This window comes from Micromesistius poutassou, assembly GCF_964030765.1.
Source record: "Micromesistius poutassou genome assembly, chromosome: 4".
Lineage (NCBI taxonomy): Eukaryota > Metazoa > Chordata > Actinopteri > Gadiformes > Gadidae > Micromesistius > Micromesistius poutassou.
This window is the reverse complement of record NC_140274.1, coordinates 15,850,222-15,862,930: the sequence shown is the minus strand read 5'-3', so window position 1 is coordinate 15,862,930 and position 12,709 is coordinate 15,850,222. Positions and strand designations below refer to the sequence as shown.

At 41.2% G+C, this 12,709-nt stretch overlaps 1 protein-coding gene across 1 annotated transcript in view; it reads left to right on the top strand.

The window, feature by feature from the left end:
* Positions 1-8,653: 8,653 nt before the first annotated feature.
* The window catches only part of nars2 (asparaginyl-tRNA synthetase 2, mitochondrial), a gene marked incomplete at its 3' end in the record, with an annotated part of 5,162 nt that continues 1,106 nt past the window's right edge, over positions 8,654-12,709 (top strand). The window contains exons 1-11 of the mRNA XM_084466828.1: positions 8,654-8,903; positions 9,246-9,355; positions 9,443-9,563; positions 9,722-9,862; positions 10,098-10,178; positions 10,406-10,500; positions 10,832-10,964; positions 11,356-11,454; positions 11,886-11,923; positions 12,377-12,443; positions 12,640-12,709. The exon at positions 12,640-12,709 is cut by the window's right edge and continues 68 nt beyond it. Of these exons, the coding sequence (XP_084322954.1) occupies positions 8,739-8,903; positions 9,246-9,355; positions 9,443-9,563; positions 9,722-9,862; positions 10,098-10,178; positions 10,406-10,500; positions 10,832-10,964; positions 11,356-11,454; positions 11,886-11,923; positions 12,377-12,443; positions 12,640-12,709 (1,120 nt within the window). The 5' untranslated portion in view covers positions 8,654-8,738. The remainder of the gene's footprint in view (positions 8,904-9,245; positions 9,356-9,442; positions 9,564-9,721; positions 9,863-10,097; positions 10,179-10,405; positions 10,501-10,831; positions 10,965-11,355; positions 11,455-11,885; positions 11,924-12,376; positions 12,444-12,639) is intronic.

The following is a 12,709-nucleotide window of genomic DNA, read 5'->3' as shown; positions in this document are numbered from 1 at the left end:
TTGATTTCATTAGGAATGAGGAGCTGGTACAGATGGCTATTAGCTTCCTGGCGTTGTGCTGCGTGGTTGTGGTCACCGCCTCAGGCCTTGGCCTCTATCTTGGTTTCATGCTCCAACGGGACTCTGTTTTTATTAGTCTGAATTTATGTTATGGTTTGTGTCCGAGCCTTCAGGCACAAAAATATTGATCAGCCTACTAGGCTAGGCTACACTAGGCTAACAGTTGATAAGCAGTGGATGGGGGGCAGTTTGGCATTAGTTACGCTCGGCTGCCCCACAGCACCAGATTTACTTTTATCATGGCTGATTCAACATGGTGTTAATCAGCATCTCCTGTTGGTCAGAAAGTGGTGGTTTGGAACATGAGGGCACTGCCTACTCCACCAATGAATTGAGTTATGAATTATGATATAAACTTGTCCAGTCCTAGACCGAATCTAATCTAACAATCATCTCGACTATGAAACTAAACTAAATAGTGGACAATGATTCTAGCTCTGATCCTCAAGGAATGAATGATCTTCACGTTTGAGCAAATTACCTATTATATCACTGCAGCTCTTTTACAAGAGATCTGAATGAAATTGGTGGCTGGCAACAATTCTCCCTTCTTGTTCTGGAAATGGCTAAAGTAAGTATTCAGCGTTTCAATTATAAAAGATTAAAGTGTAATCTTGCACTAAAATCAAACCTCGGGCACAGCCCCAAATCCGGCCACTCACGATTTATTGCAACTGATGCTTCTGATTGGCTCAAATTGGTGCAAGATGATGTCACAGTCCGCATGGCAAATGACATCACTCGGCACTCATTTGAACCAATGGTTAAAGATCAGCGTTTGTTGGTGCGATGGCTTGGCTGTTTTGCCTCCTCTCGCCTTGTCTTGTCTCCGACATTCTGCTATGTGTTTTTTCAGCTTTAAACTTATAGCCCCCCCGCCCCCCACTCCCCATCAGTATGACAGAATTATTTTCGTTGCAGATATTTTTTGTGCCCACTCCGAATACTATTATGTAGATCAGCCCCGGGCAATTTAATTCCCCATCATGCATTTGGAATGTGACACGCAGAGTCTCCGCTCCCACTGCCCATACCAATGAGACTCTCTCTCTCTCTCTCTCTCTCTCTCTCTCTCTCTCTCTCTCTCTCTCTCTCTCTCTCTCTCTCTCTCTCTCTCTCTCTCTCTCTCTCTCTCTCGAGTGAGGATGAAATCTGCCACACGCGTTTCTATGACACCTCGGGTTGTTGGGTTTAGTGTGCGTCTTTTAAACCAAATTGTCACACGTGTAGAATGCATTTAGATGCTGTCAAAGAAAATAATGTAACGTGAAGTCAATGTGACCATTCACTTTTTGATTAGGCCTACATTTTATTATGAATTGAAGTCAATATACCGATTCTCTTTTGGATTTATTGTAATTATGACATAAAGTCATTATGACTACTCTCTTTTTAAAAATCATTTTTTACTTAATTATGACTCTTTAAATTTTGTAAATCATTCTTAATCATTTGCTTTCGGGAATTTAATCAGTTTTTTATGGCTTTATTTACTGTAGGCCAAAAAACGAGTGCTTGTATAGGTTTATGTGTGGTGTATATATTACATATTATAATACAGTATAATATATAACACATAATCCACTGTCATTTAATGTACACCCTTCATCTTGCATCTTACTTTACTTTCCCCGATTTGCAATGTCTGTAACTCAAAGCAAAAGGAACAGGCATCGTCAGGTATACAATATCACATGGTTTAAACATTTATAGGCTGACATGAATCTATGTGATTATGGACTCCGATTGAAATAATGTGTTTGCATTGTGACCATGTGACTTCATTGGGACCTCTCTAACAAGAAGCGTATGTGCTAGTGGATTAGACACATTATTTTATTTATGATCATGAAAACAATAGTGTCCTGAATAAGCCAGAACACGCTGTGATTGAACCTCTAATTTTTTTAAAGTGAGGCTGTGAGTGTAAAAATACACATAATAATATAAACCCAAGGCAACGCATTTCTTTATGCCTAATTAGTGGCCAGTTGCTTTGCCTTGATAAACTAAGATAATGAATAATTAAATTAAGCTTCGATGTCCACTGAGGCAGCAGATGCCTCTATGGAGACCGTAGACGGCTCTCGGCTTGTCAGAGAAAACTCAATGAATATTAATTCATTTTTACAGTTCTTAAGCAAACACTGCACACAACAGTGAGGCGGCAGTTTTAGCTTGGCTGGCCTAGAACCACTGCTAGCGATAGATGATGATGATGGTAAGGGTGATGATGATGATGATGGTGGTGGTGCTGGTAATCCTGGTAGAGGTGTTGTATTTCCTTTCCATAGAAGGCTGACACTGTCTGAAACCATGTTTCTGGATAACTTATAGTTTCACTGTACAATATAACTTATAGTCACGATTTGTATTATGTTTGTATTTCTCTTTGTGTTTTAGACTTTAATGTTTTTTGTGGGCGGTGTCGGATAATATGTACAATTTCATGATTTTTCTGCACGATACACTAACTACTTCCAGCCCCTGTATTATATAACGTTGCTTTAATGTGAAGGACTCTTTGAAGTTTAGCCAATCATAACAAACCAAAACCAGGGATGACCTCTCATTGGCAGGCTCCTGTGGGCGTGGCCTCGCCAATTCTTCCCCAGCCAAGTCCAATCAGACGTAGAGATAGCCCAGCTGTAACCAATAAGCAATCAGCCAACTTGCAGACAGCCTGGAGTGGCCTTCAGCGTCTTACTTCCGCAAGGTGACATGTTTCAGAATCAAATGGGTCATCACCCATCTGAATGTAGGTGGAATGGGATCTGAAATCATGTGTTAGCCTCCACCCTGCCAAGCTTTATATGAGGGAGAGCCGAAAAATGTCATGTTATGGTCAGATACGTTTTGGTAAACTGTTGAATAGGCAGGAAATATCAACTCAAAAGGTATGCTACAAAAGTCCAGCTGTAAACCATAATGTTTTATTCTGTGCCGGCCAGATTTCACTCATTATGTATACATCTGAGCTGGGGTAATCTGCTAATTAGCCAAACCAGATGATTGATTTCAAATTCTGGAGAGGACACAGATTTTCTATGTCCCTCCTCTGCTAATTAATTGAGGATAGACATTAACCCAGCTGCGTTTGTAGGATTTTAAGATATTCAGGGCTTAGCCTAGGCCACTGTAGGAGGGGGGGGGGGGGGGACCTAAATGTTATGCTTTTTTATGCTTTCTAGCCTCTTAGTCAAAGTACATGTCTTAATCGTTGAACATTTTTAATGTGTACCTCAAAAGCATTTTCAGATACAGTTCATGCAACGCTATTCAATGACAAGTCCTTGGTTCTCTCTCTCTCTTCCTCTGTCTGTCTGTCAAAATGTGCACGTAGAGAGTAGTGTGAAGTAGATCTGCTTCTTGGATGACACAGAGGACCCAAAACCTACTCAATTTTGATCAACGGTATATCATTTGAGGGATTAAATGCATGATCGGAATGACAGATTCTTTCTTTTTCTCTTTTTTTTACTGACTATTCATAAAATATTTGGGGCTGTAGCAGCATCGGACACCACGACATCGCTGATGTAACCTGTGTTTAGCGTTTCAAGAGGAGTTTGTTTAGTTAAGGCTTTGGTGCGGTTTAGGCCATGTTTTTTTTTGGGAGAATAAAGCATTATGGGAATAGTAGTCGTAGAATAGTTATAGTAAGTCATCCAGTATCAGCCACAATACAGTGATATTGCTAGCTTCATAGTTTTGTGTGTGTGTGTGTGTGTGTGTGTGGCAGATGGGAGGGGGTTTAATACAACATTTCCGATGGCCATTGTGCCCTTGATTAAGGAAGCGCGGCTGGGCACAGGTTGCTACGGCACTCTGACCTTTCTGATCAAATATACATGTGTAGGACATTTTTATCCTTTAAAATACCATATGAAACATTCAATAACTCAACATTCGCTCAGTACTTGGGGAACAAGAGCTCCATTTATACTAGCATGGCATCACTAATAACTCTCTTGTCCTCTGGGCTTTGGTACTTTTGTACATTTTCATTTCATAAAGAAGAACAACTCCAGCTCCGAATGTATCCAACTATATGAAGAGTAAGCCGCGGCAATATTCTTGTGATTGAGACAGACTTATCATAGCTGAAGGAGAGATGTGTAGAGGGGAGGTAAAATACTGCATCACTTAGACGGCTAGTAGAGAGTAGAACGTTTGGTGCGACCCATTAGCCAATCCATAATACACTTGGGATGCACTTTAATTTTTCTTAGTAACACAGTGTTTACAAAACAGAGTAAAGTAAATTATTTCCAACTAAATCTCCCCCCCCTTGTGTTGTGTCCCTCATTAGGTAGCAATGGGTGTTTCATATTAGCACTGTCCATTTGTAGGCCTACATGGAAATTGAATTTGCTATATATTGGGACAAGCATGTTTAGTGGATAAAAAACTAAAACTGCTGTGTGAGGATAGGTTCATGGGATATAATTAGGAACACTATTTTACTATTGCCCTTTTACTTTTGAATTTCACATTTTAAATCTCATGAAAAAAATCGATATTATGGAGGTATAAAACAAAACGTTTGGTGTGTGAGGAGTCAGTGCTATGGACACGAACAATCCTTGATGTTTCAAAGTAAATATAAAATTCCAAGTGGGACGAAATCCAAGTTGAAAACAAATAATGGTACAAAAGGCTCAGTAAATCAGTGAAATAGCCTTAATGATCTCTCTAAATCTTTTTTAACAACCGTCTCCTCAAAAAGCAGCCTAACTCAAAACTATTATGCGTACCAACTGTACCAACTGTGCTTTGTTAAAATTTGCTTTCATCGTCGCCATTGGTCGCTATCACCATCATTAACACCATCACCGTCACTGTCAATTTCCTCGGTGGGTGGGAGGTGAATTCCCCATGCCTAATGGATACAAGGATTGAGAAATAACAAAGTCAAACAGTTGCTTCAGTTTTGTTTTGATGCTTTGTTGGCTTTAGTTAAATCTTGTTTTGACTTGATGGAATCATACAGAATACTCCATTCCTCTCTGGGATAAATCTTGGCTCGCTTGATGATCGGTACGTTTGAAAAGTTGGTACTTTTGTGAAGTGTCGAGCTATAGGACTTGGTGCTGCAGATTTTTTTTCCTGTACGGAAACAAAATGAAAAGAAGAACTGAGATACAGTAGTAGTGTCGCTATATCAAACTATTTCCATATAATCTCAACAAGGGAGTAAATTAGCCTTTGTATGGCTAAGCATGAGCGTACGGGAGTGGAATCTATCACGGTATGGTCAAATATATATGACCATTTCAAAACCACATGAACAGAAAACGAAAAGAAGAAGAAAAGGTCTATATATCTTTAGTCTTATTGCTGATAATTGTTACTGTTATGGGTCTTATGAATAGTAAGGGTAGCTCTAACATCCACAAGGTGTGTGTGTGTGTGTGAGGTGACTTGTGTTTAACAACACAAGTCATCAGCGTTTTATAGGCTGATAGGTGCAGAGAAATAGTGTCTCTAATTGTAATAATACCTTGAGTGAAGAGTGCACACCAATCCTCCCTCTCTCTCTCTAACTCCCCCGTCACCGCTGCATGTGTGATTGGATGCCACCGGCACCCCCCCCCCCCCCCATCACTGCCCCCCCTACCCCCCTGAAATCACACCGCTATAACGGTCTAATCAGCCCTTAACGAGCCGTGCTGAAAAAAATCAATGCGTGTGAGAATCCAGAATATTCTGCTCCAATTAATGACAGGGCAGACTTCTGTCGATACGCTGATGTGGAGGTGGCAGGGTGCAGGGCATGCGGGTCCCTAGGTGTCCGCCTGTCTGATCCCAGCTTTTTAGAACAAGGCCCCCTTTTTGTTGAAAGCACAACCCTTTGTTTTGCTGACTAACCACCTATTGATTTTTATAACACGTTTGTTAAGAGCAAATAAGGGATGTCATCAGACCCAGCCCAGGGCCAACTATTTCCCTACCTGAGGCTGAGGATGCGTCTTCGTAGTGAATCTGCAGTCTTCACTGCACTCCTGGGAGTTGACTAAAGGATTTTATAGCAGTATGGTTGTATTTTATTTTGAGAAAATTGGCTTAAAAGACGCAAACAAAGGAACAAATGTTTTCCAAAAGTCTCTCTCTGGCTTGTAAACAAAGGAACAAATGTTTTCCAAAAGTCTCTCTCTGGCTTGTATCTGTCTCTGTTGCTCTGTCTCATTCTCTGTGGCTCTCGCTCTCTTTTTCTTTCTTTCTCTCTCTCTCTCTCTCTCTCTCTCTCTCTCTCTCTCTCTCTCGTGATCGAGAGGATGTAGACCACGTAATGCACTATCAGAAGCCTCCGTGTCTCACGTGCACGATGGCTACGACTGAATGTGTCGGATGTCGACCCTGAGAAGAGAAAGCAAAAAAAAAGAAATTACACGCATCGCACATAAATAAAGTCGGAGGCCAATGGAACGCCACACGTTTGCCTCGACTAAATGGCCTTCCATAGAAAACTGTGTACTGGATTCACCCCATCTCGTCTGTAACCCTGTCATCTGGCAAGACTGCCGATAAGCACCGTTGGGCACGTTGCATTATATATTCTCTATAATTGTGAAGGGAAATAATGCCGGATTCCATTTACGCAAACACTGGAGGTTCGGCATGTTAGAAGAATAAATAGCTTGGTGGCAACCACTCAGATGTATTCCCTTATATATCTTGGCAGGAGTGAACGGAAGAGTGTTATGGAGTGAGAGTGCCCTCTGGTGTCGGGGTGAGGTAAATATATTGGACATATTTCCCAACAAAAAACTGATAGATTGTGTTACACTTTCAACAATATCTTGAAGTTAATACAATCTGAGGTTATCTTGATATAATACTTATACAACGTGTATATTTAACTCAGAACAACCACTGCCCTTGTGGTAGCTTAACTGAAATACGTCTGAATCTATGTGCCAACGTGCAAGGAGACTGTGCTACCATTGTGTCATCCTACACTATAACCTCATTCACACACACACACACACACACACACACACACACACACATACACACACACACACACACTTTAGTGTGTATAATTCCAACAGTCACGCGGAAGGCAATTAATAGCGTTGACCCTGTTGACTTACTGACAACATGTTAGTGGCGATGGACGCCAAAGGGGGAGACAGTGAGGCCATTATGTGTTATCACCCCCTTCCCTCCATCCCCACCATCTCTCCCTCCATCCTCCCTCTATATCCTCCCCTCCCTCTCTCCTTCCTCCATCCCATCCCTCTTTCCTCCCCACTTCCTTCCACCCACCCTCCTTCCTCCATCATCCCCCTCTCTCCCTCAATCCCTTCCCTCTCTCCGCCTCCCTCCCACTCTCTTCTCCCTCTCTCCTTCCTTAATCCCCTCCCTCTCTATACTTCCTCTTTCTCCCACCATCATCCCCCTCTGTCCTCACACCATCATCCCCCTCCCTTCCTCCTCTGATCATCCCCTCACTCTTTCCTCCCTCCCTCCACCCTCCTCCGCTCTCTCTCATCTTTCTTATCCTCCTCCTCTCGGTCTGACAGCCAAGGCCAAGTGGGTAATTTTCGGTGGCATTTTATTGTATTGTTGATGTGATCTGATATAGGCTGTTTCCTTTCCTAGGAGCGTATTAGAAAGACACGGGAGTCGCTGCTATTGGATTACAGGGTGTTATGCACCACTAGACTGCTGCCAGCTAAATAAGCAAGATTCAACGCAGTTTACAAGGGCCTGTTATTGTTGTCTCTTTACCTCTCGTTGTGTTTGATGAATCACAGCTTCATGCCTGGATGTTTTTTCCTACTAACTATGGCCATGTCTGTAAAATCAGCTTTTGTTATATTTTTGGCCAACCAAAGCTTCATTAGATGAGTCTGCACAAACATCCGGCGGATTTGAGAGGACTTCAAAAGAAACAAGAAAATATAATATTAGGCAAACGGATAAAATATGATGAATATATTTTTAAGTAAATGTATTTATAATTTAAGCCTATATAAAAAACAATAACATGAGAAACTTATTCGTATTGCATCTCTATTCTACACTGTTATAATAATTTTAAATTGAACATTAAGTAGACATTAACATTCCAGCTTGTAAAAGGTTATCATTTAAGGTATCGAAAATACCTCATCATGAAAAATAAGTAAACATAATGATTTGCAATATTCTATAGTGACAGTAGGGGGAATGTCTGGATTTAATTTGTTCCAACCAAGAAAACTACAGTTCCCTTGGCCATCAAGCCTTTTTTGTAGGAAATTTAAATACTGCCATTGGTTGGGCACCAAACCCCTGTGACTGAGGCGCGCCAATGAGAATAAGCTGCGTTCCGGCTAACCGATGTGCAATCCAAACAAATCCAAGTTTAACGCCGTTTGGATCATTGACACTGTTTCCACAACTTTCAAAAACACGCGGGAAAAGGGCGACTTGGTGGTGTCCGTTTTGCATTTACCGACTGATGTTAAACACTCTGTAACAATCCTATTATTACAGTTTTCGGGTGTTGAACTCGCTTTCAGTCCCACATGACTTGAACGCAGCAACATACCTAAACAGGAAGTGATTGTCAGGCAGGACACAACGTGAAAGTCACCGGTGATGCTCAACTATACAAAATAAACATTTAATAATAACCATTGTCATAAATTGGCAATTCATCCAACGTATCAATCTTAGCAGACTCGATGTTTAACGCCGCTATTAAAGCAGTAGATGTTGTGTTGAATGTGTCCTTATCTCGGAGGATAGTGCTATGTAGTATTCGGCATTACTGCAAGAAGTCACCAAAGAGGCTGAGAGTAATAGAGGCACTTGAAGGGTCAGATGTGGGATCCAACATCACAGTACAGGTACAGCGTTTTATATGAACTATTGTTATGGTTACCATCCAATGTATGCGTTTCCAATTAATGTGAGAGAAAATCTGTTCGTATTGTAACTATATAGAACCGACATTATATTTCATTGCATTGGATACTATGCACTACTGGAGCTTCTATGGTAAGGCTACATCATGCAATGCAAAACATTGTGGGATTTATATAGAGATAATTATATTGCATCATATGAATTCAGAACATTTTGCAAACACTACAATATAAATGTTACTATACAAGTAGATGTAGATGTTATACTGTATCTGAGAGATGACACATATCTTTAATGGCTCTATTGTTTTGTTCAATTCCAAGGGTTGGGTTCGGTCCGTCAGGTCTCAAAAGGATAACTTGTTTGTGCATGTGAACGATGGAAGCTGTCTGCAGCCACTGCAGATAGTCGCCAGCTCTGAGCTCAGTGACGCGTGAGTGTTTTTAATCTATATATGTTTGTGTGGATGTGTGTCTTCACAGCATCGTCCGACCTCTGGTAATTCTGTTTTAATTTATAGCCTGCTGACGTTTGGGAGTGCTGTGGAAGTCACCGGTTGTCTGAAGAAAAGCCCAAGCAGGAAGCAGCCAGTGGAGTTGCTGGCTGACCGAATCAATGTAGTCGGAGAATGTGACACTCTGGTAAACACAATGTATCTTCTGTAATCTTAATCTTAATCTGTAATTAGTTCCCGTGAGACACACTTAATGGGTAGACACAGTGACACTGTCTGGATAATGTATGTTGTGCCATCGCCATTGGACCCTAAAGTGATCACTCTGTTTTTGTTTTCTTTTAGGACTTTCCATTTAAAATCAAAGAGAGACATGGCCTTGACTATGTCCGCCAATATCCTCACATGAGATGCAGAACCAACGTCTTCAGCTCCATGATGAGAATAAGAAGCGCAGCCTCAGCGGCTGTCCACTCCCACTTCACGGTGAGGAACGCCATCAAGTCAATTTAAGTTTTATTTGTATCCCTTAATTACATTAACAGTGTCCATGGGCTTCACAGGCCCACATTTAAGGACCCGCCCTAACCCTACAAACGCTCTAAAGTGCAACTAAATAGGGATCACAGTCTTCATAATTTCTAGGCAGTTAGATGAGGGACATCTCAGTTAGAAAGCTGAGCAGCAACACCAAATGTATCTCTTCTTGTGGTTCCTAAAGGAAAGAGGCTTTGTCCAGATTCACACTCCAGTGATCACCTCCAACGACTGTGAAGGAGCAGGAGAACTCTTCCAGGTGGAGGCGAGTGTCATTCAAATTTAAAATCAACCAGCCATTGTGTATTAAAAACAATTATTTAAACAGAACATCTAAAACTACAGTTGAATAACCTGTGTTTGGTGCTGTTTCGGTAGTCTTCATTTGAGTTTTTTTTTTTTAAATTTTGTTTATTAATGTTTTGGCAATCTTACTAGAACAAGCTGATGCATTTGCATTCATGTTTGTATGAATTTTTGTGTTTACCACAGCCCTCTGGCCAGACGAAGGAACCAGACCAGAACTTCTTCTCAGTTCCTGCCTTCCTGACAGTATCTGGTCAACTGCATCTAGAGGTCATGTCAGGGTATGAACATCCGTCCATCCATCCATCGTACCGCACATCCATCCATCCATTTATCCAGCCACCCACCCACCTGTACTGAAGAGAACGCTCAATATGTGTTTGAAGAGACCAGGTCTAATAATATTCATTGCGTGAGTCTGTGTGTGTAAATCACTGTTCTCTTATCATCGTCTGTATTTTAGACACAGAACCGGAAGATCTTAAGTCACAAAATCAAAGACAATCTCTCTCTCTTCTCTCTTCTCTTTATTCTCTCTTTTCTTTCTTTCTTTCTTTCTTTCTCTCTTTCTCTTTCTTTCTCTCTATCTCTTCTCCCCCTCTTCTTTCCCAGGGCGTTCTCCCGGGTCTACACGTTCGGACCGACATTCCGAGCCGAGAACTCCCAGAGCCGGCGCCACCTAGCTGAGTTCTACATGGTGGAGGCCGAGCTGGCCTTTACACAGTCCCTGGAAGACCTCACCAAGGTGGGCTTTCCTCCTCTAACACAGGAGCCCTAGGGACAGGGTCGTGTGTCTTCCCCCCAATTTTTGTTTAGTAACCCAAATCAATCTGACATTTGAAAGTATTTGAAGTATATTGCTACACAATATTTTTGTATTGGACACATTGCTGTGCCCCTAGTTTATGGAATGATCTATCAGATACTTCATTCATTCAGTTCATTTTGGGAGGTATATGAATCCTCTAGCCTATTATAAAAAGTTAGTGTTTGTAGACCGGTGTTATTCTATGCCACCCCTACTATTAGTCTAGACACACCCCCTACCCGGGATGGGACTGATTAAGTGTATTCCAAGATCCGGGTCTTCCTTACTCAACTGGGGGTTGGTTTTGGGGGTTGGATTTGTTTAACAGGTGATGGAGGACTTGTTCCGCAGTGTTACGGAGCAGGTCTTGAACCGGTGTTCTGAAGACATGGATCTGTTTCACCAGCGGGTCTCTCCCGGGCACAGGGTGGGTAGTTCCTGGGTACTACCAGGGTTCAGTATGATGATCTGGGCTGCTACGTACTAGGTACCTGGTACTGGAAACTACATGATGAGTAGTGATCATGTAGTACACACTGTACACTACAATAGGGCTTGGTAGCGAACCCAAGTACTTTTTAGGTCCCGACTGAAATACAGATCAGAAATTTGTGTTTTTCTTTCTGTTCAGCTATGGTTTGTATTTGTCATACTTGTTATTTATATATACTTAAAAAAGTTAAACTAAATATATATATATTTTCCAACTGTACATAAATGTGTTTACACTCAAAGTAAGGTATCGAGAAATGCATTGATTTGTATTGGAACAGAAGTGGGGTTTAATGGGACCTCCATACCAAAATATCTCTAACTAAGGTCTCGTTTCTAAATCTGTTCTCTCGTCCCTGATCCAAGGCCGTAGTGGAGGCCATGCTGAAGAAGAGCTTCACTGTGTGAGTGACAACAACATGATCACTAACCTCAACAACACATAACATTTAAACCTTTTTGTCATGTGCACATCAATAGAACAGTGAGCAGAAGACACACTTACACTCATTATGTAAAGGTGCCTTTTGTGTCTTGAAAAGTCCTATAGAAATGCGGTTAATTATTATTATTTTTTATTATTAAGGGAATTAAATACTTGAAGTAATGTCTACCACAACAGTACAAACACGTAATAAACAGCAAAAAAAAATCATTGGAGAATATTTTTCATGTTATATTTTGTTAACCCTAACCCTATATTTAAAATCTAAGATGCAAAGTGCTGTATAAAAACATGTACACCTAATGATTGTAATAATATTTAAAGTTTAAATGTTGTTTAAGTGTGTAACCGAACATTGTGTCTAAGTGTGTGTGAGGAACTGTTGAAATCCCTTTATTTGAATGTGACCTAGGATCAGCTACACAGAAGCCATTGACATCCTCAACCGATCCTCACACAAGTTCGTCTTTCCAACAACTGTAAGCGATACATCTGTTTCTCAAACTAATTTTACTGATATATAGGGATCAGAAGAAAAAATATGCCTAACCTCTACCCCTCAAGGACGTATCTGAATTCACCTGTGTAAACCTGTGCACAACTCAGGTGTTGTGCACTCAGGTGTTGTGCACAGTCCTGTGTCTTTGACCACATTGACCTGTTGTTGACCTCCAGTGGGGCAGTGACCTCCAGACGGAGCATGAGAAGTTCCTGGTGAAGCACTGCGGAGACCTCCCCGTCTTCG